The sequence below is a fragment of the Mustela nigripes genome, chromosome 4 (genome assembly GCF_022355385.1).
Source record: "Mustela nigripes isolate SB6536 chromosome 4, MUSNIG.SB6536, whole genome shotgun sequence".
Classification (NCBI taxonomy): Eukaryota; Metazoa; Chordata; class Mammalia; order Carnivora; family Mustelidae; genus Mustela; species Mustela nigripes.
In genome coordinates, this window is record NC_081560.1 from 162,031,071 (window position 1) to 162,056,888 (window position 25,818).

Here is a 25,818-nt window from a genome sequence, read left to right on the forward strand (position 1 = left end):
AGTCATCTTACGCTTGTGCTGCCCCCACTCTGGAATGAGCCATTTCTCCACCGGGCCTTTCAGAAACCAAGATCTGGGTGCAGCATGCATTCATTACTTCTGGGGGTGGATCCATTTAAAAAAACCTCTCCAGGTGAGTCTGCCTTACAGCCCAGGTGGAGACACAGTGCTCTCTCCTGCCATTTATCCTACAGCTATAGCATGTCTGTCTGTGAGGGGGGTTCCCTGCTCCTCATTGTCTCTCAGCCTGGGGAAGTTAAACAGCTGGCCCTACCCCAGCAGCTAGGAAAAGACCCAAGCAGGAACATTTGTCCTGTTTGCATCTCTGTAGGGGTTCCAAGGGGGCCTGAAACGTACGCAGTTTCTTCTGAGCTCTCTGCCCCGCCTTTGGGTTCGAAGAGACCAGCTGTCCCTGGCTAGCTAGCTATGCCCGTGAGGTCCTAGCTCCTGTGGCTCCGAGCTCTGGCTCACAGCAGTGCCCTGTGCCCACAGCCTGATCCAGCTGGAGGCCTTCCTGAGCCGCCTGTGCCGCACCTGCGAGGCCGCCTACCGTGTGCTGCACTGGGAGAACCCCACCGCATCCTCACAGTGAGTGGACGCCACTCCCCCCACCGCTGCCCTGCAGGGATTTGCCAGGGCAGGGAGCTCCTGCTCCCCTTGTTCGGCGGGGAGAGCCTCTGAGGCTCTTGTGTGTAGGCCTGCCTGTGAACTTGTGGGCTGGGATGTACTGCTTTTGTTTAGTCACCTTTTAGGTGTGGTAAAAATATTTTGAGAGTAGAAATGTAACTCACCATGTAATCTCACCCACTCGTTTGATTAGCAGATGTCATGTTTATGAAGTGTGCCTGTTGCCGAGTGGCTGTGTTCCAGAGTGATTTCCTTCTGATCTTAGGAGTTTCTGACGCTGTGGTTCCTCTCTTTCGTTGCAGGTTCTATGGGGCTCTTCTGGGCACAGTTTGCATGCTTTATCTGCTGCCCCTGTGCTGGGTCCTTGCCCTTTTAAACAGCACGCTCTTTCTGGGGAATGTGGAGTTCTTCCGAGGTAAGCCTCGGACAGCTTGGACAGCTCAGCAGAGGCTCAGGCTCTGGGGGCTAGATTAGGCTCCCGGGTTTGTCCAACCCTCCAGCTAATCATCGTTTGCTGTGCCTTCCACAAGGGGGCAGCACCACACCAGGGTAGTTTCTGGGAGGGCTCCTGGGCTCTGCATCTGAGATGTCAGGGGGCATCCAGGGGGAGGCTGCTACTGTGGGGGGTCCCTCTCCCTTCCCAAGACTGGTGAATCCCTACTTATGTGATGTGGTGGCTTCTGGGAGATGAGGGAGGGATGTTTTCCCAGTGTTGCCACCCGCATCCTGGGATGCAGCCACCTGGAGGGGCTACTTCGAGTGATCCCGGAGTTCTAGTCTGCCGTCTAGCTTCTAAAGCGGGGAGGCAGTCTGGAGAGGCCCTGAGCCACAGAAGCCCGGGTTTGCACACGTGTTTGGTTGATTGCTGTGTTTGTTTGCCTTCCTGTAGTTGGGTGATTAGTTACCGAAGCCGTAATTCATCCAACACAGTGCATTTAATCCCCCTGTAGCCGTCAAATGGGGTGGTTGGGGGTAGCCCTGTTCTGCTTATGAGGCTCAGGTTAGGTGATCTGTTCAGAGTTAGGAGGGTGACTTTCTTGCAGCTGAGAGCAGGCTGGTGCAAGAGGCCAGCTACCTGTAGAAGGGGGGAATCCCCAGAGCACCACTCATTCCATCCTGTTTATGCCCCCACTCTGTTCTTGCCCTGGACAGTGGTGTCTGAGTACAGGGCACGTCTGCAGCAGCGGCTGAACCCCAAGCAGAAAGACAGCGTCTTTGAGAGCCCGGCACTGCTGGAGGCTGGGGAAAAGTGTGCTGTGCGGGACTGCACACCTGCACCCACGCCCACAGAGGTGAGTGCCCCCCACCAGAGGGTAGAGCCTTCTGCAGGCAGCGGATGGGGCCTTCTGGTTCCCAGCTTGTTCATGCCCCGGAGCTCCTGGCCTCTTCACAGTTCCTGCTGCTTCCCTGGCCTCCTTTTCTCAGAAATGTTTAATAATGATAAGCGTAATGATAACAGCTACTGCTTGCTTTGTTGAATGCTTACTCTGCTGATGTAAGGACTTTAGAGGTACTACTGGGTGAGGTGTAGGTTGCTTCCGAGAATGAGAGGGTTTGCTGCTGCATGGGACAAGGCTGAGGCCCAGAGTGCTTGTGCCAGTATTGGGGGGGAGGCAGGACTCAGACCAGGCCCTGTGGTTCTAGCACCTGAGCTGTGCAGCCACCGTGGGGCCCAGGTCGCTGTCCCTCTAGGTCAGAGAGGGCCCTCCTTCTCATGACTCTTTCTCGAATGTGTGCCATTTCCCCTGGGGCAGGAATGGATGTTTTAGGGAACCTGGAAGTTGGCTCCAGGAAGCTGGTGGCCTCTGCCTTGGGGGCAGGGCTCCCCTCTCCTTCTGTAATAGTCTCTCTTCCCAGGACCTCACGCCCGGCAGTGTGGAGGAGGCTGAGGAGGCTGAGCCCGATGAGGAGTTCAAAGATGCGATTGAGGTGGGTGGCCCTTCCCTACCACCCTCTACTGATCAGGCGGGAAGCCAGCTGGTCTGGAGCTGGGTGGCTTCTCACATCCCAAATCCAGGTTTTTCAGTTCTCTTTATCCAGATGAGAAGCCAGAACTTGTGAGCTAGAGCTCGCTGGATGAAAGGGTACCTCTGAGCTTCCTTCCATTCTCTGACTGATCTACTCCTCTGTCATGCGTGCTTAGGGCAAGGATGGCTCTGGAAGCCTCTGGGAAGTGCCCTGTATCGGGGGCTGGATCATTTACCAGCTAAGCTGGAGACTCTGGGCTTGGTGCCTTGGTTGTGGGGAAGGCAGACTTGGGGAGGGCACTGGCCCAGGTCTCTCACTGCTCTTATGCAGAATGAGATTCGAAAGATGTCTCTTTGGCGGGTAGAGGGGGGGAAGCTGGAGAAAGTGGTTGCAGGCCAAGGGCTAGGTCAGAATCTTCCTGATTTTAAGACAGTGACTCAAACTGATAGTTTGTAGAAGCATTTTATTTGGCATCCAAGATTTAAAAATATTTACAAATGGATAGATTTCAGTGATGAGTCTGGATTTTCAGTTTCTCTGAACAGTCAGCAGCTCTGGTAGTCCCGAGTGTGCAGTGGTCAGTGTGGCTGAGGAGTGACTGTCCCCTTTAGAAAAGCCCCTGCCCCCACCCTCCTTGTCCCCGGTCACTGAGTGCTTATGTGGTGGCTGTTGTCACAGCTGTGCTGTTGCATTTCCATAGAGCAGGACGTCATTTCCCTATCTCTCTGTAAAGGGGGAAATTGCAGTATTGAGAAAAGGGGTCTTGTGCATTGCCCCGGGCCTGTGATTTACCCTAGCCCACTTCCCTCTCACCTCAGCCTCACCCACATCCGCATTTACATTTTCAGCTGCTTAATGATTTCTCCCAGACTTGAGTATGCCACTGTAGACTGTGCATCTCGGGGTGGTGGTGGAGGGAGTGAGGACAGCCAGGGTCTTCGGGCTCTTTTGTTCCTGACCCACAGTAGCGAACACATTTTACATCTTGGCCTAGTTCACACTTATGTCTGCAAAATATGTAAAACTTAAATGGAGCAAAAGTTTTCTGAAAATACATTTTAAGGGATATTTTTTGTTCTATTGAAATCATGAGCTACTTTTAGTGAATTATCTCACCCAGTTTGAGAAACCATAGTACCCAGCTTTTCTCAAGCTGATGCGATGCTGGGCTCCTCCCCCGGGGGCCTCTGTGGATGTCATCCTCTGTGGTGTGCTCAGACAGAACTCAGGGGCGCTTCTGTATTTCTCTCGGCCTGTGGGACCCCTCCTGGTGGCGTCCTTCCTGCTGTCTATCTCTGTTTTCTCTCCTCCTGCACACCTTGGGAGGCAGGAGACTCACTTGGTGGTGCTGGTAAGTAGGAGCCTTGGTGAGGCGGGCAGGGACTGGGCAGGGGGAGGCTGACCGAGCTGGCTGGCCCTGTGCCTCGTGGGGTATGCTGTGCTGGGGGCATCTGCACGTGGCTCCCGGAGCCCTGCCACAAGGTGGGCAGGACTGGAAGCAGCTGTTCCCACAGGAGGATGACGAAGGTGCCCCGTGTCCAGCGGAAGACGAGCTGGTCCTACAGGACAACGGGTTTCTGAGCAAGAATGAGGTACTGCGCAGCAAGGTGTCCCGGCTCACGGAGCGACTTCGCAAACGCTGCCCTTCCAACAACTTCGGTACGGCCAGGCCTAAGAAAGGGGGCTGTGTGGGTGTCGTGGGGCCAGAGTTTGGGAACTGTGGGTACTGGTTTGTGATGAGAGTAAGGAGTAACGCCATGTGCCCGGGCCCCAGAGAGGGTAGCAGGCAAACAGTGGCACTGCCAAGGGAGTGAGTCTGCATTCCTTCTTGTTCCTCTGTCCTCCTTGAACGTTAACTTGAGGGAAGTTGAGGCACTCTGTTCCAGAAACGCCACTCCAGGATTGGAGAGTGGTGTCATCCTGAGGCAGAGGCCCAGAAGGCAGTGTGGCAGGATGGCTGAGAACAAGATGTAGCGTCCGACTGCCCCCGGGGTAAATCCCAGCTCTTCTGGGTGTCCTTGAGCAAACGATATCACCTCTCTGTGCCTCAGGTTCCCGTTCTAAGAAACGGCAGTAATAACAATTCTTATCTCATGGGGTTCTTGGAGGTCTCTAATTTGGTGATGCTTATTAAGTGGTAGCACAATGCTGGCTGGGTGACAGTAGGTTGCTTAGTAAGGGGGGTGTGAACATGAGGGGTCCTGGTCCGTCCCGCAGGTGCCTAGCAGCTTCTCTGGATCTTTCCTGTCCGGCTTGAAACAAGTTGAAGCAAAAAGTATCTTCCTTTGCACATGATAGAAACCCGAGGTCCCTTCTCCTCAGCCAAGTTTGTGGACTGATCAGTCCTTATTTTACTGGGAGGGTAAGGGCGGCTCAAGGAAGGCAGCTTTGGAGAAAGGTAGACATGACTGTTAGCATGGTGGGAAGCCCGGCTCCGACCGGGAGAGCAGTTGCTGAGCCAGATAAAGTTCTGGCTGAAGAGAGCAGGTGACTTGGGGGTCATGCTGGTCTGGAGGAAGAGCCTTGCTTGTGCTTGGTGTTGGCCTCCAGGAGGATGGGGCGGCTATGCTGTTCATTCCGGTGGGAGTGAGTTCTAGAGTCTGCATCCTGGGAGAAGCCCTGGGGTTCTTTTGAGGAATTTGGCCCAGGGCATCCAGGGGCCTGCCTTCCTGCCCCTGTGGCACCAGGGCCCTTGTTCTCCAGGATTAGAGGTCCTGGGCATGCTTCTTCTTTCTGCTCTGTGAGTGCGCCCCAGTCATTTCCAGTTCCCTTTTGTTTGTGGTGATCACAGACTTCTCCGGGGCACTGTGTTCAGTGCACTTGCACGTACACGGTCTCATCTAGTCCAGATGGTAGATGCGATAGGGACAGGCAGTTCTTAGGGGCTTAGGAGCATCTGGGTTCCAGAAGTTCCAAGTGACACTATGCAAGAATTCGTATTCTTGCTGTAGCATGTGATTCATCCATGTGTATGAATTTTAAGTCAAGGCCTTTAGACATTCTCATTTGCAGGTGAGTAACCTCAGGTGAGAAAAAGTGATTTGCCTTATGTCTTCAGCCAGTTAATGGTTGAGCTATGACTCAAATCCAAGCCATTTGATGTGGCTCCTGTGTTCTTGTATTTTTTTCTCACTCATCATGCTCCCTTTGCCTTAGTGTCTGAAGTCCTCTGGTTTTATGTCTTATTTTATTTTATTTTTTTAAAGATTTTATTTATTCATCAGAGAGAGATCACAAGTAGGCAGAGAGGCAGGCGGGGGAGAGGGGAAGGAGGCTCCCTGCTGAGCAGAGAGCCCGATTCGGGCCTCGATCCCAGGACCCTGGGATCATGACCTGAGCCAAAGTCAGAGGCTTTAATCCACTGAGCCACCCAGGCGTCCCTATGTCTTATTTTAATACTTGGTTTTTGGTTCAGGTAGTACCAGCTGGGTTGGGTGAAGGCCTTTCAGGTTCACATGAGGCTGGCAAGGGCAGAAAATGCTGCTTTTTTGGTAAGCCTCTTTTAATTCCCATTCTTTAAGACTGCTCGATATCCTCTTCCTGAGATGTTCTCAGACTCCTTGCTGTGAGGGCAGGTGCAGCTGCTCTGCTTCTGGGTCTGGCTCCCACAGGCTAGGGGGAGGTGAGCCACATTCAGGGCAACTCCATTCTGGCTGCCCGTGGAGGGCGGGGACAGGGACAGATGAGGACAGGCTGCTCAGGGGCTTCTTCGTGGCCCTGCTCTGTCCCAGAGGCTCTTTGACCATTACCCTGGCAGGGCCCACGAAATCTTAGGCTCCTTCCTGCTCCCGTGGCATCATTACATGGTGAGTCAGGCCCTTTGCTGAGGGTGGGGACAGGGAGAGTTGGTAGATGTTGGAACAGGGCTGCTCTCCTCCATATACCTGTTTTGAGCTGGTGTCAGCATCCTAAGCCCTCCTTGGCTCAGGCTTGTGCAGTGAGTACATGTTGGTTTCACCAGACCACATGGCTGCCCCAGGATCCTTGGCCCTGATGTTCCATCCTGGACTTGGGCCTGAGTGTCAGTCTTTGAGTGGCTTCAATCCTCTGCCCCGTGCCTTTGTCCCCTTTGCTAAGGAGAAGCAGAGATGGATTGCTTCTTTTTTTTAAAGATTTATTTAGTGGGGCACCTGGGTAGCTCAGTTAATTAAGTGTCTCAGTTGATTAAGTGCTGGTCATAATCTCAGGGTCCTGGGATCGAGCCCTGCATTGGGGTCCCTGCTTGGTAGGGAGTCTGCTTCTCCCTCTCCCTCTGCCTACCCCATCCCCACTCATGTTCTCACTCTCAAATATATAAATAAAACCTAAAATAGAAAATATTTATTTATTTATTTTTAAAAGATTTTATTTATTTATTTGACAGAGAGACACGGTGAGAGCAAGAACACAAACAGGGAGGGTGGGAGAGGGAAAGCAGGCTTCCCGTTGAGCCGGGAGCCTGACGGGGCATGGGGAAGGGGCTCAATCCCAGGACACTGGGATCATGACCTGAGCTGAAGGCAGATGCTTAACAACTGAGCCACGCAGGTGCCCTGATTTTTTTTTTATTTATTTGAAAGAGGGAGAGGCTTGATCTCACGACCCATGAAATCATGACCAGAGCCTAAACCAAGAGTCAGACACTTAACTGCTTGAGCTGCCCGGGTACCCCAAGGTGGGTTGCTTTGCCCACATTCTTTGTGTGGGGGACAAAGTTTTAGAGTAGCCTGATTGTTGGTTTGGCATCAGGGCAGCAGCTCCTGCTATGCTGTCCAGAGGCCAGGTGCTAACTGGCAGCAATGGCATTCACCTTACATGCCTTGGCCTCAGGCTTCTCCTTGCTCTAGCTTGGGTGGACCCATCTTTCCTTAAGCACAGGGAGTGTCCTGTAGCAAGGGCTGCAGGAGGTTCTGGTGGGACAGGAAGGGACCACATGTAGCTGTCAATATACCTCTGGGCCTTTGCTTGAAGGTGAGGCCCGGGGCTCCATACCTGGCTACATAGGTAGTTCAAGAGGCCTAGTGGTGCTTCCTGAAGCTCCTAATTGCTCTGGCCAGGTTGCAGGAGGCCTTTGGGCCTCAGGTTGTAGACACGTACTCCAGTAGCCGCCTTATCCACTCCTAAGTGCTTTCAGGACCCAGCTCAGCTTCCTTCTGGGCCCACAGTCCCAGGGCTAGCCTCTGTATCCCCTTTCGGGAGCATCTTCATGCCCACCATGGACCCCCAGGCTTTCTCCCCTGCTGCCTCAGACAATAGCTTGGGTTCCTGGGGATAGCCTTTGGAAACTTTCTTGGTCTCTTCAGGGTTTGCTTTTGTTCCTGGAGCTTGGTGAAGCCATCAGGCAGAGTGCGGCCTTTCCTCTCCTCAGACCTCAGTTTGCCTCTGCATTTTGCTTCCCTTCATTCACTGGCACGTGCCCCCTTCTGTAGACTGTGTCTTTGCTGCAGGCCGCCTTTTCCGTATGTAATTTTCCTGGGAGCATGGGTGGGTGGTGAGCACAGCGGCCTCTGAAAGAACTGTCGGTTGGTTCCCTCTCTGCCTGTCCTTCCTCTTCTTGCACTCCTTGCCTCCTCCCATGCACTTGCTAAGCTGTTGTTGACTCTTCTGGCATGGTCTGGAAACTTGAGCATCATGTGGGTGGTGGTTTGGGTGGAGTCTCTTGCGGCCCTTCCCTGCTCCGTCCTGCCCACCACTCACAGTGTCTGTGCCCCTGCCCTGCACGTTGTCTTGGAAGGTGCCTGGTTCTGAGCTCCTCTTCTGGAATCTTCAGATGACAGGAAGCAGGAGTCTGGGGTGCAAGGCATTTCTGCATTATCTGTGGGCAGACTATTTGTTAAGAGACACTTAGGAGAGGGTCGTGTCAGGCAGGTTTCATCTGAGCTCATTGGATCTGCCTTCTCTGAAGGATACCTGTCAGGTCCCCCCTAGCTTGGTGTGCTTTCAGATTCTGCAGGATGCTTTTCGATTTTGGTGGGACCTGTAGGTGGGGCCTCTAAGTCCTGGGAGGGCTCATGAACCGGCAGCTGTGTATAGGAGACATGGATTCTCAGGGACCATGGGAATTTTCCTTCTGTTTTCATTTTCTTTTCCTTTTTTTTTTTTTTTAAAGGTTTTATTTATTTATTTGAGAGAGAGTAAAAGCGAGAGAGATCACAGAATGAGAGGGAGAAGTAGACTTGCCACTGAGTGGAGAGCCTGATGTGGGACTTGATCCCAGCACCCTGAGATCAGGACCTAAGCCAAAGGCAGACACTTAACCAACTGAGCCACCCAGGCACCCTGGGAATTTCCTTCTTAGTTTGAGTCCCTTTCTGTCTCCAGATCTGGACTTTGCTCCCTTTTTTTTTTAAATTGAAGATTTTATTTACTTATTTTAGAGAGAGAGCGTGAGAGAGAGAGATCACAAGTGGGAGGGAGGGGTAGAGAGAGAAGCAGACTCCCCACTGAGCAAGGAGACCGAAGTGGGACTCCATCCCAGGACTGTGGGATCATGACCTGAGCTGAAGGCAGATGCTTAACAGACTGAGCTCCCAGGTGCCCTGGACTTTGCTCCCTTGCTCACTGCTCCCAGCTATGGTGTCTGGGCTGGGCTGCCATTCTGAGTGGTCCCATTTAGAAGAGCCAGAAGCAGGGGAGAGTCAAGAGCCCTGGACTAGGTCAAGGCTGAACTGCTGCCTCTGTTTGTCAGGGAACTGCACGGGCTGCTCGGCCACCTTCTCAGTGCTGAAGAAGAGGGTGAGTCTCTCTGAGGATATGTGTGTGGGGACTTGGGATGAGATGCAGGGGAGTGAGTGGTGGGGAGTCATTGGGCCACACTGGGCCTGGGGTCTGAGGTTTGCTCAGGTGAGCAGGGATCTGTTGTCCCTGTGCCCACACCTTCACCAGTCTTCCCACTGGATGTCATGTTTGCTCTGTCCTGCCCCACTTGGGCATTCCTATGGTAGTCCCAGGTTCCTTGGGTGAGATCAGTTGATGGGAGGGAGGGGGACTCTGGGTGTGGGTGACACATCTGATACTGACCATGGCTCTTTGCAGCGGAGCTGCAGTAACTGTGGAAACAGCTTCTGCTCTCGGTGCTGCTCTTTCAAGGTGCCCAAGTCCTCCATGGGGGCCACAGGTGAGTGGGGCAGGCGGCCAGGGGTCAGGGCATTGGGAGGGCTTGGCTGGTTCCTGCATCTTCCAAGGGCTGCTGCAGTGTGGAAAGGGAGCAAGGGGCCAGTGAGAAGGCAGGGGGACTAGGGATCCTGTCTGCCCTGGAGAAACATCTCCACTGTCCTTTAACAAACAAAACACCAAAGTATTTTATGTGTGCAAAAGAATATATTTAATGTATCCAAATTATGAGACATAATACTGAATATCTGTGGCTGCTTTGCTGAAGTTAAAAAACAGCAGTAGTCGCCCCCCACCCAGGCTCCCCAGCACCGCCCTGCCTTCCCCAGAGGAAACCACTGTGCTGAATTTTGTTTTTTCTCATTAACTCAGTAACACTTTTAACAAAATGAAAAAGCAGTACATACTCACTGTAAGCAAAAGATACAGATAAAGGAAGGGATTCACGTGCACAAGGGTAAATGCGGACACACATGCAGGTTCTACAAGTAGTGGGAGCATGTTCTGCACACTGCCTCTAATGTGCTGTAATCTGAAATTGAGGCTTTTCTGGTTTTCTCTCTGGTCATGCAAGTAGCATATGCTCATTCTAGACGATTTGGAGATTATCATACAGAAGAAGAAGGAAGAAAAAAATAATCCATAATCTTACTACCTAGGGATAACCACCGTTAAAACATGTTGGAAAATTTTCTTCTGGTATTTTATTTAAAGAACTTTTTAGTGGTGTTTTGTTGGTGCCAGAATCATTTCTAATGCAGGGCACCTGGGGGAGAGGCCTGCTGTTGCTGTGGTCACTCCTGAAGTCCCCAGTCCCCATGGAAAGTGGAGTCTGAGGGCAGGCTAGGGAGCTGGGTTAGCGAGGATGTGGGCTGGGTGGTGGGTGGCTTGTGTGGGGCATTGGGGGTTGGGAAATGGTAGTAGTATTGGGGGTCATGAACCAAAGGACATGAGGAAGCGTCTCACCAAGTTCTTCCTCCTTTTCAGCCCCCGAAGCCCAGAGAGAGACTGTGTTTGTGTGTGCCTCGTGTAACCAGACCTTGAGCAAGTGAGAAGAGGGACTGGGGTCTAAAGTGGGCGTCGGTCCCTGGGACCAGCAGCAGACCTCACTCTCCTATCCCTAGCCCCATGTAGTGTGTGCTGGGCAAATAGGCTTCCCTTCGCTCTCCTCGCTGTCTCCAGCTGGGTTCTGGAGCTGCTCCCCCCTCTTGCGGACGGCTAGTAAATGGCAGTTCTCAAATCCCAGAGGTTAGAGGAGCCCCTGGAGGGCCCGCGTGTTTGCCCTCCTCTGTCCTGTGCTGAATTAGTGGACTCAGAGCTGGGCGGGGAATATAAACTAGAGGGCAGTAGTGAGCTAGGCCTGGTCTCTAGGGGTTTCTGAGCATCAGGGCGTTTCTCCACACCTCACAATTCTAGGAGACCACAGATCAGAGATGGGGAGAAGAGATTCTTCTTCTGCTGTTCCTGGGCCAGTCCCTTGGCCTCTGAGAGCCTGCAGGAGGGCTTGGGCATGGCATGGCCCAGCTCTGCTGTTTGAATGTCACTTCAGGCATCAGCATCTCATTGTTTCTCCACCAGAGGGTGTATGGCCAGAGCTAGTAAGACCAAAAGTCCTAGAAACAGGGTTGAAGTTTCCATGTTCTCCCAGAGGAGGCCGTATCTAGGAGGGCATGTCAGAATCCTTTAGTATTAAGTGGAGCAAAACATAGGGAGCCCCAGCATCTCCAAGGACATCAGACTCACCTTGCAGAGACCTTGACTTGCAGAGTCTCAGCCCACATATTACCCTGGTGACATTCCACTGGGTAGATGCCAGGTGTTCAGATCACTCTTACTTCTCCTGCTCAAAGCCTCAGGCACCCCTGCTCTGGCCCAGAACTATGTTTTGCCTCCCTGGCCCCTTGTCCCATGGAGTGTGAGACAGGCAGGGAGAGCAGAGGTCCTGAAGCCCTTGACCCTTGGGGGCCTGGGAAATGTAGGATCCCTCCGGGCTAGGTCCTCGATTCTGATGCTGTTCCTCAGCAGGACAGTCTCACTTAGAGATGAAGGCCACCTGAGGTCCCCATCTTCTCTTCAATAATTTTATGTTCACTTCTGGACTGTTAGGGCACCAGCGTCTCTCCCTAAGCCTTGAGCTGGCTCGGGCATCCTTTCTGTCCCCTGGAGTTGCTCTGCCTTTTTGAAGTATTTATTTATTTATTGCATAGTTCCTGGGAACATGTGCCCCAAGGAATGGGATGGAGAGGAGGGGGTGCTTCTGTCCCAGGATGCCTCCCTGGAGTCATGGGCTGCTGGGGACCCAGGACCTATAGGAGGCTGAGCAGGTGTCCAAGGAGGCAGGCTGGGGAGACAAGACCGCCCCAGGCTAGCTTTCTGGGGCTACTTAGGGCTGGGCAGCTAGGGTCCTGTGACAGACCAGGGAGGTGCAAGTCCCTGGGGAACCAGGCAGGCCTTGGTGTACCCCCTTCCTTGGGCTCCTTTGTTAACAGATGAGAGTTAAATACTCTGTGCTTTATTTACACTGGAGAGGAACAAAAAGGATCTCTGTGTATATGGAGAATTGTCAATAAAAAGGCCCTCAAGCTTCTGACGTTTTTGTCCTGGTCCTTGCGCTAACCCTCTCTGTGAGGCTAGAGAGCCAGACTTGCCCTGGGCTGAGTTTGCAGGCCTGCGCTGTGCCTGTGGGACACGGCTGGAGGGGGTGTGGAGTCTGCAGGGGGGGTGGGGGGAGGAGCTCTGTGCCTCATGCAGGCGGGGCTCAGCACGTGTTTGTCGGATTGACTTGAGTCTCTGTCTTGTGACCAGATTGTGAGCAGTTGGGGGTTAGGACCAGGACTAGTCAAACACTAAGCAGTGCAGGCTTTAGAACGGAAGGATTTTAGCTAATCCTTCTTAGAAAGCAAAAAAGGATCGGCGCTGTAGAGGCTGAGAGCCAGCCAGAAGAGGATTGGCTGTGAGACAGGGCAGATAAGCGGTTCTCTGAAAGCAGAGTTTGTGGGGTGTGTACTGGGTGCCAGGCACAGTGGTGAGTGCTTTATACACATTTTATTTATGCGTAGTGATGGTCCCATGAGGTAGGCACTGTTCACCCCCATTTTATAGATGAGGACACTGAGGCCAAGGGAAGCTGAGTAGGGGCAGTGAAAGGTCTGGCATGGTACTTGGCAGACGAGGGCTGGCTGTGAGCCATGCCTTCCAGACGGAGCGCTGGGGCAGCGAGGACCGCAGGAGAGACCTTGCATCAGGGCTGAGGTGAGGTCACAGCTGTGTTCTCATGGCCCCATGCCCGCACAGCTCGCAGAGGCAGTGGCCTGGTCCAGATGGGATTCTGCCTAGCTCACGGACTTCTAATATGGGGGAGCCCCAGCAGCTCCAAGGGGCCTCGAGAGACAGGGAAGCAGGCAGGACCTTTTCTTGGCAGTTTTTACAGAAGACAATGTTCTCTTGAAAAAGTATCAAAGTGGCCTCAGCAGCTTGGGTCCAGAGGAACAGTAAAGACATTGGAGGAAGGCGAAGTGGGGCCTTGGAACCAAAGGACAGCAGCGATGGTGCAGGCCCAAGGGAGATGCAGCTGGGGCTGTGCAGGTGCTTTTGTGCATGGCACATGTCCTGGGTGTCTCAGCTGGAAGGCTGCTCAGAAGTCGTCCAGGCCAGCCCCTCACTTCGGGAAGGACAGCACATCCATTTGAAGAGGCATCTTCCCCACGGTGTCAGAGGGAGGGCCTTCTTCAGAGCAGGAGCAGCCTTTGTTAGCCAGGGCCAGTCTGTTGGCCGTCAGAAGTAGGCACTGCTGTGGCAAGTCCCACACTTGGCCTTCCTCTGCCATCAGTGGCAGCCACGCTGGAGTGAATTGCCACGGGGCATTGCCCCTAGGCCTTTCGGTGCTACTTTCCTCTGTAAAGTGCATGATACTGATCTGTACCTTACAGGGCTGCTGTGAGGAGTTCCTGAGACCATCCACTCCAGGCATGGAGCATGGGCCCTGGGGCACAGGAAGTGATTTTCAAAGGCCAGCCTGTTCCTGCCATTCTGGCAATCTGACTGTCCCAGATGGCCTAGAACAATTTTTGGTTTATGTGTTTTTAAACCAGAGACTAATCTTAGATTATTATTCAGGAAAGAATCTGAGGCCAGAGTGTAGTTTGAAAAAGCAGAGACAATACTATTTTATTTTGGGGAAAAACAAAAACGATGCGTAATGTTGGTGAAATAGTCTGTGGCATGAGTAGCCTTTGGGACACGGGCTACCAGGGCTCGGGAAGCACGGGTTTTATCGTGGGGTCTTGGATGGGTCTTCACACCGAAAGGAAGCCAAAGGGCCACCTCTTTGTCCCTTTACAGTGTGTGTGAGGGCCTCAGTGAGAGCAGTCTGGGGAGTGACAACTTGCAGGTGTGCAGGTACCACTGGGAAAATGAAGCTGTGGAGGGTGGATTGTGTCTTGCAGCTGGCGGGGGTCCACAGTGTGGAGAGGACTGGATGTGTGGTGGCTGAGAGGGCAGACTGCTCATAATAGAATTGGATGCCTGAGTTAAAAGATGCCTCCATTTTGTTCTTTGGCACCCATTGGGAGGAATAGTAGCTGGGTTGTGCTCCAGCTCTGGTCCCCACTGGGACAGACTTGGGACACAGCTAGCACCCACAGCCTGGCTTAAGTTGATGGGTCTGTTGATCTTTTTGTGGTTTGGTAGGGATGGGGGGCAATCTGTGGTGAGCCCTGGCAGACTTTGAATTGGTTTCGGGGTCTTCAGGATTTGTAGCCATCAATCTCCTGGTCCTCAGGGCTAAAGCCCAACGAAGCTCCATTTTCATGCCCTTGTCTTCATGGAACCTTCCAGGCGCCACTTTTGAGAGGCCCTGGCTCCAGCATCTATCTTGTAGCTGGTGGCAGGCTCTGAGATCAGGATAACACCTACTTTACTTTACTTTTCTTTTCTGTATCTTGGATGTTCTTTATTAATTTCTGGAAAAGATTTTATTTATTTGTCAGAGAGTGAGAGACGAAGAACAGGAGCAGGGAGAGCTGCAGACAGAGGGAGAAGCAGGACCCACGCTCAGCAAGAAGCCCAATGCGGGACTTGATCCCAGGACCCTGGATCATGACCCGAGCTGAAGGCAGATGCTTAACCGACTGAGCAGCCCAGGCATCCCAACACCTACATGCTGAGCTTGTCATTCTTTCTTAAACCTCAAGACATTCCCAAAAGCTAGGTTTTGTTATTAAGTCCATTTCACTGATGAGTAAAACAAAGGCCTGGAGAGGTTAAGTAATCTGCCCAAGGTCATGTAGCTAGTAAGCCATGGAACTGGGGTGTGAATTGTGCCACAGGTGCTCGAAGAGGCATTATCAGAGAAACTCTGGTTGAACATACAATCCTGCCTCACTCCCCTCTGTTCTGCCTTGCCCCCACCAGCTCCAGGATCTTCTGAGCCACTGAGCTAACAGGAGCAGCCTGCCCATCCCGAGCCCTAGCAAAGTGGGCTCAGCGTCCAGAGGAACAGAGGCAGCCTTGTGGCAGGAGCTCCCCTGCCCCAGCACCACCCCCCTTGGTTGGGTCTGTTTCAACACCCCAGAGCAGCACATTCCATTCTCTGGCACAGCTGGGGGTTGGGGATTCCGGATTCCCCTGGCTGCTTGCTCTCTTCAGGGCCCCAGCAGAGCTTGCTGTCTGGGCTGGGATACTGGGTCCCAGCCACATACATTCCAGCAGCAACCACCCCCCACGTTGGATTTCCCAAAGAGTGAACTTTAGCCAGGATTACAGCCGACTAAACAGTTGTGGGTTGTGAGCTTCCTTTGTGGGCCTCAAGAGCCTGGATGCATAGGGAGGAGGGGTGGTGGGGTCAGGGGTGGGCTGCTTTGGGTCAGGAGCAAAGCCGCAGTCAGAGGCTGGCTCCTCTGTTGCTGTCAGGGCCCTTGGAGTGGGACCTGAGCAGGGCTCGCAGAAATCTTCCTGTGAGGCAGGGTGGCTGAAGCTTTGCTGTCTGTCCTTCCCCCATGCCCCTGGGCTTCGGCTCCTGCAGGCGGTAGGATAGTGGTTGAGAACCTGGGGTCAAGTCCTAGTACCACTACATGGACCACTACTGTGTACTCTGAAGCGTGTCCTCCAGTAAGCTCACGAACCTCTCTGGTCCTCAGCCTCCTCCTCCTTAAAACGGGGGTAGTAATGCTTACCTCTGAGGGCTGTTGGCAGGCTTGAATTAGAATACCAGAGTGAGGGGCACCTGGGTAGCTCATTGGTTGAGCGTCCAGCTCTTGATTTCAGCTCAGGTCAGTGTGATCTCAGGATCGTGAGACTGAGCCCCGTGTCAGGCTGTGTGCTCAGCACACAATCTGCTTGAGGATCCTTTCTCTCCCTTTGCTCCTCCCCTCTCATAGGGGTGCGCTTGCTTGCTCTATCTTCCCTACCTCCCCCCACCCCCGCCCTGGTAAAATAAATAAACAAAATCTTTAAAAAGAAAAAAATAAGAATCCCAGAGTGCTTGGAATAGTGCCTGCCACCCAGCATGGGCTTGGAATTTATTATGTCTTCTCCCTGCTGTTGGCTTACATACCCCTTGGGGAGGGGTGTATTTTCTTTTTTTTGTTTTGTTTTTTCCCTTTTCTTTCTTTCTTTATTTTTTTTTTTTAAAGGTTTTTATTTATTTATTTGACAGACAGAGATCACAAGTAGGCAGAGAGGCAGAGAGAGAGGGGGAAGCAGGCGCCTTGCTGAGCAGAGAGCCCAATGTGGGGCTTGATCCCAGGACCCCAAGATCATGACCTGAGCCTAAGGCAGAGGCTTTAACACACTGAGCCACCCAGGTGCCCAGAGGGGTGTATTTTCTGAAGTAAAACGCCAAGTATAGGCTCTGTCCTGAAAGTAACAACTCTGGGTTTTAGATGAGATGTTCCTACCTCTTCCTGCCTTCCTGCCAGTAGGTTTCTTAGTTAATAAATCAGTTAGGAATATACTGTTATGTATGGGCACCATGCTAGCCAGGTCAAGGCCTTTGGTTAATAAAAATACCAGTTACCATTTAATGAATATCTTCTAAATGCTGGGCACTGGTTTGAGCAACTTGTCATATGTTATTCCCACTTAACACTCAGCCAGCCTGTGAAATAGACATTATTCTGTCATTTAGTAGTTGGGCAGTGTTCCCAATGTCACATGGTCACCAAGTCACAGGATTGGAACCCAAAACTGGGCTCTACTACCTCTCTTCAACCTGATCCAGGGTACTTCTTCTTCTTTTTTTTTTTTAATTTAAGATTTATTTATTTTTTAGAGTGGGGAGAGGGACAGAGACAGAGAAGCAGACTCCCAGCTGAGTGTGGAGCCCTATGCGGGACTCAGTCTCATGACCATGAGATCATGACCTGAGATGAAATGAAAAGTCGGATGCTTAACTGACTGAGCCATGTAGGCACCCCAGATCCTGAATATTTAGCAGCCTGCCCCAAATCCTTCCTGTTCTTTATCAGAACTCTGATTTTGTATCCAACTGAAACACCTGACTTCCTCTGCCTCCTCGCACCTGGAGTTGGCCATGTGACTTAGTTCTGGCCGGGGAGCTAAACGTGGAAATCTACCAGGTGGGACTTGTTGGGAAATTACTGTTTTCCTGATCAAAAGGGCCAGAGGCAGCTGACATGCTGTGTTTGCTCCCCTTCTCTGCCTTGCTGCCTGGCATGTGGTTAGAAGTGGGGAGGAGGAGGCACTGTTTGTAACCAAGAGAACAGAAGCTGTCTCCTGGCAGAGCAGGAAGACAGAATGAGCCTGGGACACGGACCTCACACCTGTCTGTCTCTAGCCCTCTGGTGTGCAGAAGCCCCACTGTTTCTTGGAGTTTCTGTCAGATGTAGTCATTCGCTGACACACAGCCCAGATGCTCGCTGGACAGCAGTAGCTGTCTGTTTCCAGACCAGCCAGGAGGGAGTGTGTTGTCGCTGAAGGAAATGAAGGGTGGGCTCAGGCCTTGTGGGGCTTCCCCTCCTTTTGGGGAGGATTCTTCTTTGTCCCAGGAAGAGATTGCTGGGGGGTCTGACAGCAGATGTTGGGGACAGAGCCGATGTACAGAGCAGAGCCAGACCCCTGTGTTGGGGGTGGCCGAGGACTGTCTTACTGGGGCTTCCCGGGATGGGTGAGGGGAGCCCCTCCCCTGCCTGCTCCATCTCGCTGGCTGCCAGCACCTGACAGAGGTCAGTATTGTGCTCCCGCCAGAAGTAGCTGGAGTCCTGTCTGTTCAGTGGAAAAATAATTCCTGGTCCTGGTTGACCATAGAAGTGTCCATAAATATTTGGTCGGGGTAGGAGGCTGGGAGACAAGGGGCAGATTCAGGGAGCTGTGGGCTGGGCAGGCTTGGGGTGAAGGTGGGTGGCGGTGGCTTCCTCAGAGTTGAGGAGAAACAAGCAGGCCTCTGCTGCTCCTGACCTGTGGCGAGGCCACCTGACTGCCCAGGGAGGAGATTTATGGGCAGGCTGTCAGACCACCTGTTAGCTCACCCTGGCCCCACAGCAGAATGGGGGCCCTTTGGCCTTCCTCGTTTCTCTGTGTCATCGTGCTTCTATGAGAGCCCTGGAAGCCAAGTCCTCGTAAGAGAACGCAGCTGCGCTGTGTTGGAGGAGCAGGAAGCCCTGCCTGGGCTGGGCAGCCGGACCCTCACTGGTGAGGAAAGCTGCTCTGGGGGCATCCCCAGCTCCCTGCCCTGGATACATCTGCCGTGTCCCTCAGCATCTGCTGACAAACCCCCAGGGTCTCTTTCCAGAGGCTGGATGTTGTGAGTGGCAGGAGCCTGTTCCCTCCATTTTAGGCCTTCTGCCCTCCCTGCCCCATTCAGCTCCAGGCGCAGCACCATCTGCTCTGAGTTCGCTGAAGAAGCCCTCAGTCGCCATAGGCACTGCTTCCTGCATGTAGGACCGAGACCCAGCCTGAGGTCACCCCAGCAACCACCGCACCCCCCACCCCCCGCCGCCGCTGCCTTAGCTATTGGCTCATCTAGATCGCGGTCTTCAACGCAGGCTGCATACACCCCGGGGAGCACCTAGAGATTCAGATTTCTGAGCACCCTCAAGAGATTCCAAGTTAGTTGTGGAGTGGGGCCCCCTATTTGGCAAGAGCTCTCTAGATGATTTGAAGATTTATGTGTTAAAATGTGGATTCGGATATATATTAGGTGTAGGGTGGGGCCCGAGCTTTTATGTGTTTTCTCCCTGGCTTCCAGGGGCTCCTGCCCCTCTGGTTCCTGTGGCACAGGTCTACACCGTTATCCCCGCAGGTCAGGGGGGCGGGTGCCCAGGGGCAGTCTGAGTGCCAAAGGGGTAGGAGGTGACACCTCTAGGCCCTTGGCTCTTCAGAGTAGTTCCCTGTGGTGCAGCCTTCTTGGGATCTGAGGAGGAGGCAAGGTCAGGGACTTGCTGTGGGACTGTGGGAGCCCTTTGGCCATGGGAGAAGGCTGGGGATCTTGGTGTCTCTCTTCCTCTTCAGGAACAAGAGGACGGTCATCTCCATTTGTCACAGTGATGGGGATGAGAAGGGTGATCATCACTCTGTGCTCTCAGGGGATCTTACGAGAATAGGGGCATTGTTCTTTGGCAGGTACGTCTGTGTGGATGGGCCATGGGCTATGACAAAGAATCTCTTTCTAAAAGTCCCTTCTGAACCTTCCTCTCCCCACCTTTGGGGCCAGCTGACAAAGAAATAACCTAGTCAAAACCAACTTGGGTTTTTTTTTTTTTTTTCATTTAATTAAAAACTTAAAAAAATTAGAAACTGAGCCTTGCCTGCGTCAGGTCTAGTGCCTGTGGCCTTGCAGCGGTGGCGATAATTTAATCATCATCAGGGTAATGGGGACATGCAGAGGCTGAGGGATGAACCCTAAAAAACGGCCTCTGGGAGGGAGTCCGGGCTGGGCCTGTCTCCAGTCTAGCAGGGAGGGGATGGGGAAGGTGGGGAGCTGTGGCTGGAGGGCACTGTGGCCCTAATGCCTCTCCTTTGGGGGACTATGATGACACGAGTGGGCAATGGGGGTAGGGAGCTGTCCCACAGATAGGTCAGCCTACTACTGAGACTTTCCTCTTGAAGGCAAGGCCTCACCACCGTCAGAGGGGAGCTGACACCAGGGTCTGTTCAGGAAACTGTCTCCTTGGGCTGCTCAGAGCCCCTCAGAGCTTCCCTCGCTCTCCTCCACTCTTTCTGAAACGCTGGGGTTCCTTCCCAAATGAGTAAGCCCTGCTCCGAAGAGAAGAAGGCCCCAGGGGCCCCAGAGCCCCTCAGTCACCGACAGCTCAGGCTCCATGCCCATTCCTTAGGGCCTGTGCTGGTAACGACTGCATGAAACCACTCAGGCAGGGGCTGGGTCAGCCTGGGAATAGGGGTGAGGCCAAGTGGGCAGGAAGGGAGTGTGCCCCTCGGGGTGGGGAGAGGGCAAGGCACAGCCGGCTGGGTGGGGCAGGGAGCAGCGGCCTTCAGTGGGGTTCGGCGGCCCCGTAGAAGAAGGGGTAGTAGAGGGAGCAGGGGTAGGAGAACATGAATTTGACTGCGAACTTCATCTCCTTATTCTTCTTGTCCCAGCGGTAGACAGCCATGAGCAGCAGCTGCCCGTCCACCTTGCGGCCCATGACCAGGAAGCTGCCGGCCAGGCTGTCCAGCTGCGGGCAGGGACAGCTGGCGCCATTCTTCATGTGCAGCACCAGCCGCTTGGTGTCCTTCCGCTTCAGGGGGCCTGGCTTGAGCAGCTTCTTCTTTTTCTGGGCTCCAATCAGCTTCCGGTCCCCATTCTCTATCTTGATCTCCTTGATGCGCATTTTAACCACTGTGTGTGTGCAGAGAGGGTAGACGGAGGGGCAGGGTGAGGACGGGTGGGTTCGCTCAGGCTGCTCTCAGGCCCCCAGTGGGTGCCTGTGCCTGAAGTTCCGCACCTGGGCCTTGGGGAGGTGGACTTCATGATCCCTGGGCTAACTTCCAGATGGGATTTCTGGTTCTGTGTGTGTGTGTGTGTGTGTGTGTGTGTATGTAGTCATGGTGGGTGGGCTGGTAAATGTTTGACAGCTGGCCCTGGGGAGGGGTCCTGCTCTGTAGCATGGGCTGGTTTCCATGAGGTCTGTGCCCTGCCACTGGGGCCCACCACATCATGGGGTGCTGGATTGAGCAGCGTGCACATGACCAGCTCTTGCTGGTGTGAACACACCACTGTGACCTTTGTGAGACTGTATGGTACGGGTGGGAGTGTGGTGTCTGGGGCAGTGTGTCTGATATTGGACAGTATGTCTGTGGTGTGTCTGCAGGATGGGGGAGGGGGAGATGTTTGAAGGCAAGAGGGTGGTCGGGGTGACCATCCAGGGTACACACGGTGGCTGTAGAGAGCCTAACATAGTTAGGGGTTGGGAGTCTGGAACTTGGGAAGGTCACTTAGGCTCATCTCCCACTTCTTCACGCCCCTGGACCCCCATCTCTGTGAGCAGCCAGGGAGATGCCCGAGAATGACTCTGTTCACCCCGGGAAGGAAACTTGTAAAATCTCTTTCAATCTTTCTCTTTCTTTCCTTAACCACTCTCTTGTTCTCTCTTGAACACACACACACACACACACACACACACACTCACACACACACTCACGCCTTGCAATAGGAGTATTTTCTTTCCAAACGGACTAATGACCTAGAAGACTGAAGTAAGGATTTCATTGCTATCTCTTTTTTACAGACAGGGAGGCTAAGACACAAAACAGCAGCCAACTTGGCAAAGGCCACATGCCGGGTCGTGTGGTCCTGACTAGACTTGGCTCACTGTCCCAGGAACGGAGAGGCTCCAGGATGAAGGCGTGGGACAAGTGACCACGGTTCCCCTGGCCAGAGGTGCATTGGGTACCATGCAGAGGCGCCCAGGGGCGAGGGTGCTTCACTTCCATCCTGGGGCCCAGCTCTTTCCCTGCTGCCCCCAGCCATCTCCAGGCTTATCTTGCTTTTCCTAAAGAGAATCCAGCCCTGGAGGGCCCTCTGCGGCCAGGTGCCAAGGGAGGGCTGCAGGAGGCTTGGTCGGGGGTGGGGTTTGGGGCCCATGGACCATGGCCTTGAGGGGCTTCTGAAGCCTCTGGGATGACCTACAAAATGAGGTGCATTTCTTTGGCCAGACAGTTCATGGTCTTCATCAGATTCTAAAAGGGACCCAGGATGCAAAAACTGTTAGTATTCACTATGATGGTTATGGACATGGGTGTTCGTGTGTGGGTGCGTGTGTCAAGGAGGAAAAGAATTGGGGCAGTGGGCACATGGGCTCCACACTCACCAAAATCGCTGGAACACATCTGCTCCATGAGGCCGTCGGCACTGTGCTCCATCTCACACTGGGCACAGATCTTGGTCACTGAAGAGAGAAGCAGGGGTGGGGTCGAGGGAGGCTGATGAGGGGATCGGAGCCCAAAAGCCATTCGCCACCTGAGGAGCCACCGCCCCCTGCCAAGCCTCCACTCTCATCAGGAAATGGGATGATGGTAAGGGTGCTCACTGGGTAGTTGTGAGGTTCAAAAGAGACAAGGTTGCTGGGGGACAAAACTGCCCCGGTGGGCACAATTGCTCTGTGACCCTGGCACCTGCCACCACAATGTGCATTGTCTTCTTCTAAACTTTGTTTCATTTAATCCTCAGCCTCTGAAGTATTCCTATTAAAGAAAAGAAAACTGAGGTCCAGAGTGGGTACCCAAGTCTGCAATACTATTGCGAACTGAGCTTGTAACTCAGGATGGGGGTTGTCTACAGGGTCTTCCTAGGAACACAGGGTCTGGGCAGGAGGGGAAACAAGTGACACGGGCAGGACAAGGCCTGTGGTAAACTGAGGAGCATCACCCTCTAAGGTGGGCACCTTAGCATTGCCAGGACTTCTGGGGTCTCAAAGGAAGCCCAAGGTCTTAATTTTTATATGAAATAGTTTCAATTTTATTGTGGGCCACATAAACCCTTCAGGCTGCCTCTGGTTCTCAGGCCCACATGGCACCTGCCCTCTGTCCTATGTCTCTGCCTCCAACTGGGTGCCCCATCACAGGGGAAGGCAGGCTTCAGAGAGGGCAGGCCCTGGTAGGATTCTGAGCCTGAGCCCAGGACTTCCCTGTCTTCCAGGCTGTTAATGCATGGCTTCCAAGGAAACCAGAAAAGGAACCAGACCGGGATCCCTGTAGGGACTGCGCTATCCGTGCTTGAGCTGGCTCGCTCTCCCCTGCTTCCTGGTCCCATTTCCAACCTAAGAATAGAGGTTTTCCCTTCTCTCAACACTCCCCCGTGATAGGACCCCTACCCAACTGTGACTCTCAGGAGGGACATGGGGGTGTAGGACCAAGGACTACGTGGATGAAGTTAGCCCTGGCGGCGGGGGAGAGGGGGAATAGGGTGTGGTGGAGTCCAGTTGCCTTTTGTTGCATCAGATAAGAAGATGGGAAAGCAATACTGCCCCTTGGGGGAGTCCAAGCATCAAGGACTCCTTAGGCTCTCGAGTCAACTGCCCAGTCTTCTGTCTTCTGCTCAGTGCCACTGCTGGTTCTCCTGTCTGGTGCCCAATCCAGCCTTACTCTGCTTGCAAGGAGTTTTGGGGGTGGAAGGTGCACAGTGAAGGGAGGCTGAGACCAGGGAGGAATTAGGGGTAATTAGGGACTTGGGGTGGGTGGGAGGTGGCACTTAGGAGCTCACAGTTTTTGGAACCTGAGCTCACTTCCTATATTACTTATGGAAAAACTGAGGCTCAAAGTTTAGGCAACTCCTAAGGGCTGCTTGTTAGTGGCAGAGTCTGGCAATCTGCTCTTTCTTCTGCACTGAGCTTTACCCCAAGGTCTCCTAGCCTGGGGGATTAGGGGGGAGAGTGGGAGAATTTAGGGTTCCCAGGCATGGAAAATGGTGTGTGGGGGGTGGGTATAGCAGGAAAATGCGCTTAGCCCACAGTTCCCCCCATATCCTTTCCCTCAGCCCTCCTCCCCCGCCAGGCCCCCTGCATGAGGAGGGGTTGGTGAGTCTTGTTTTGGTGCCTTGGGGTCCAGAGCTGTGTTGGGAGGTGAACAGGCCTGGGCATTGTGTAGCGACTCTAGGCATTCTTAGGCTGAGAGAGGCCATAAGACATTTATGGGGACGCCTCTGGATAGGGGGACAGTATTGGGGCTACGCAGGGATTCCAGCGTCTTTGGAAGGTGAGCGTTGGGAGGGATGCCAGGGGCGTCTTCAGGAACGGAATCGGAATGGGGAGAACCAGTGAGCATGGCCAGAGCTGCGGGGAGGCACTACCCTGGGAGTCTGAGAAGGCTGCAAGATTGGTGGGGTGGGGGGGACAGGGGGCGGAGATGCAATTCCTGGGGCATGCAGGGCGAGAGAAGGCGGGTGTGTGTGTGTGTGTAAGGGGGTGGCCCCTCCGAGTCGCACGGGGCTGTCGGAGCGCGCGGGGGCGGTGGCGGCGGCGCTACCTGGAGGCGCGGTGGCAGGCAGGTGTCCGAACTGCATAGTGATGCAGAGGTCGTTGTCCAGGGGAAACTTGTGGCAGTGCAGCATCTCGGGCCAGGGGAAGCCGTAGGCCTCCATGAGTGGCGCGCAGCCGGCGCGCACCGCCTCGCACAGAGAGCGGCACGGGTAGATGGGCCGGTCGAGGCAGACGGGCGCGAAGAGAGAGCAGAGGAAGACCTGCGTGTCCGAGTGGCAGCGCTTGGCCAGCAGCGGCAGCCAGCTGCTCGCCTGCTGCTTCACCTCGGCCAGGCTCTCGTGCTCCAACAGGTTGGGCAGCCGCATGCGCTTGTAGCCCACGGTGTGGCAGAGCGGGAGGTCGGCGGGGATGTCGAGGCACTGCGGTGGTTTGGAGTACGAGCGCCCGTGCAGCGGCTCCGCCTGCCAGCCGTAGTAGTCGTACTCCTGGGCGCGCGCCGGCGCTCCGTGCAGCGCCCCCAGCAGCAGCGCCAGAGCGGCCGCCCGCGCGCCCCCCGCCGCTGCCCGCATGGTGCGCGGCGTCCCCAGCTGGCCCGGAGTGCACCCGCCGCCCCGCAGCTCCCCTGCAACCGCCGCCACCGCCGAGGTGGCCCGAGTGGTGGCAGCCTTCGCTCCGCTCCCCGGCGCTCCGAGTGATCCTGGCACCTCCCACCTCGGGGCTCCGGCCCCGGCCTCACCGCGCGCCCCAGCCAATCTCCGGCCGCCCGGCCCCCGGGCCCAGGCGAGGAGGCTAGGTGGAGCCCCCACGGCCCCTCCCGCCGGCGCTCGCGAGTCCCGCCCCGCGCCGGCTCATGCGCCCCTCTCCCGCGCACCGGCTCCGCTACCAGCGCGGGGCTCGCCTTGCGCCGCTCCGGGGGGCTCCCTCACCTCCCTGGGCATTTCCTCGCGGATCGCGTTCTCCATCCTTCCTCCTTATCTCCCTCCGCCACAGCCTCTCCTGTTCCTTTTCTCACTCACTTCCCTTGCTTATCTGCCCGGCTCGGCCTTTCCCCCTCCGCTCTGCTTTCTCTTCCCTGACACCTCGGTTCTCCCTTCTCCTGGCAGGAGGCTCCTGGCTGCCCACACCCTCCTGTTCCAGGAGGGCAGTTCTTCACCCGACCGCCCTCAAGCCTGTGTTTGAGCTCCTGTCTGGTGCCGGGCACTGTGCTGCTGGCTGCGGGGGAATCAAAGATGCATCTGACTCAGGACCCCTGCCTCCAGGGACACTGTAGCCTAGTGGGGGCGAAGGTAATCGTAACTGCCATTCAGTGAGCTCTAGGTGCCGCGGACACTGTGCAGCCCTTCACAGCTTTATCGCCGACTATTTCTAGTGATAGCTAATACTTCTTGGGTACTTAAGAGTGTCTGTTCGAAGCACATTGCATAAGTTACCCCATTTAATTCTCACAGTAATGCTCTAATAAGGCAAGTGGGTACTGTTATTATCTTCACTTTGCAGATAAAGGTACCCAGGCAAAGAAAAGTGAAGTGAGGATAGGGGTCAGGACTTGACCCCTGGTGGTCTGCTTCCACAGTCAGAACCCGGGTAACCTCGGGAAGTCTGGATTCTGAATCTGCAGTCTGGCTGGCTTTGAGGGCCTTCAGGTGATGTCACTGGCCCTTAGTCACACAGCTAAAGGGTGAGGGAGTCAGGATTTGAATCCAGGTTTGGGCTCCAAACACCAGGACTTAACTACATTGCCGGAAGATAAATTCCAGCC

At 54.3% G+C, this 25,818-nt stretch overlaps 2 protein-coding genes across 12 annotated transcripts in view; one reads left to right on the forward strand and one right to left on the reverse strand.

The window, feature by feature from the left end:
* The window catches only part of ZFYVE27 (zinc finger FYVE-type containing 27), a 95,580-nt gene that overhangs the window by 9,879 nt on the left and 59,883 nt on the right, over positions 1 to 25,818 (forward strand). For 4 of the 11 annotated variants that reach the window (XR_009403971.1, XM_059398296.1, XM_059398300.1 and 1 more), the window contains 8 exons: positions 493 to 588; positions 930 to 1,042; positions 1,780 to 1,919; positions 2,485 to 2,556; positions 3,926 to 3,946; positions 4,110 to 4,254; positions 9,263 to 9,309; positions 9,610 to 9,691. Coding sequence is in view for 9 of the 11 variants with exons in the window: in XM_059398296.1 (XP_059254279.1) it covers positions 493 to 588; positions 930 to 1,042; positions 1,780 to 1,919; positions 2,485 to 2,556; positions 3,926 to 3,946; positions 4,110 to 4,254; positions 9,263 to 9,309; positions 9,610 to 9,691 (716 nt within the window). In the remaining 2 variants the exon portion in view is untranslated. Of the gene's footprint in view, positions 1 to 492; positions 589 to 929; positions 1,043 to 1,779; positions 1,920 to 2,484; positions 2,557 to 3,925; positions 3,947 to 4,109; positions 4,255 to 9,262; positions 9,310 to 9,609; positions 9,692 to 10,674; positions 12,275 to 25,162; positions 25,346 to 25,818 lie in introns of those variants that run through there. The other 7 variants (XR_009403970.1, XM_059398298.1, XM_059398299.1 and 4 more) reach the window with 5 other exon arrangements.
* Positions 19,411 to 24,818, reverse strand: SFRP5 (secreted frizzled related protein 5). The gene is made up of 3 exons (XM_059398306.1): positions 24,106 to 24,818; positions 21,954 to 22,031; positions 19,411 to 20,482 (listed from the first exon to the last, which is right to left on the reverse strand). The coding sequence occupies exons 1-3, from the start codon at positions 24,626 to 24,628 to the stop codon at positions 20,136 to 20,138; spliced, it is 948 nt and encodes a 315-aa protein (XP_059254289.1). The 5' UTR covers positions 24,629 to 24,818; the 3' UTR covers positions 19,411 to 20,135.

What these genes read in the sequence shown, in the direction of transcription:
- SFRP5 (XM_059398306.1), bottom strand. Translation starts at nt 24,628, where the DNA reads ATGCGGGCAGCGGCGGGGGGCGCGCGGGCGGCCGCTCTGGCGCTGCTG. An exon ending in GCCTGCCACCGCGCCTCCAG is followed by an intron (nt 22,032 to 24,105) that starts GTAGCGCCGCCG and finishes TTCTCTCTTCAG; the next exon opens with TGACCAAGATCTGTGCCCAG. An exon ending in GATGTGTTCCAGCGATTTTG is followed by an intron (nt 20,483 to 21,953) that starts GTGAGTGTGGAG and finishes GCACACACACAG; the next exon opens with TGGTTAAAATGCGCATCAAG.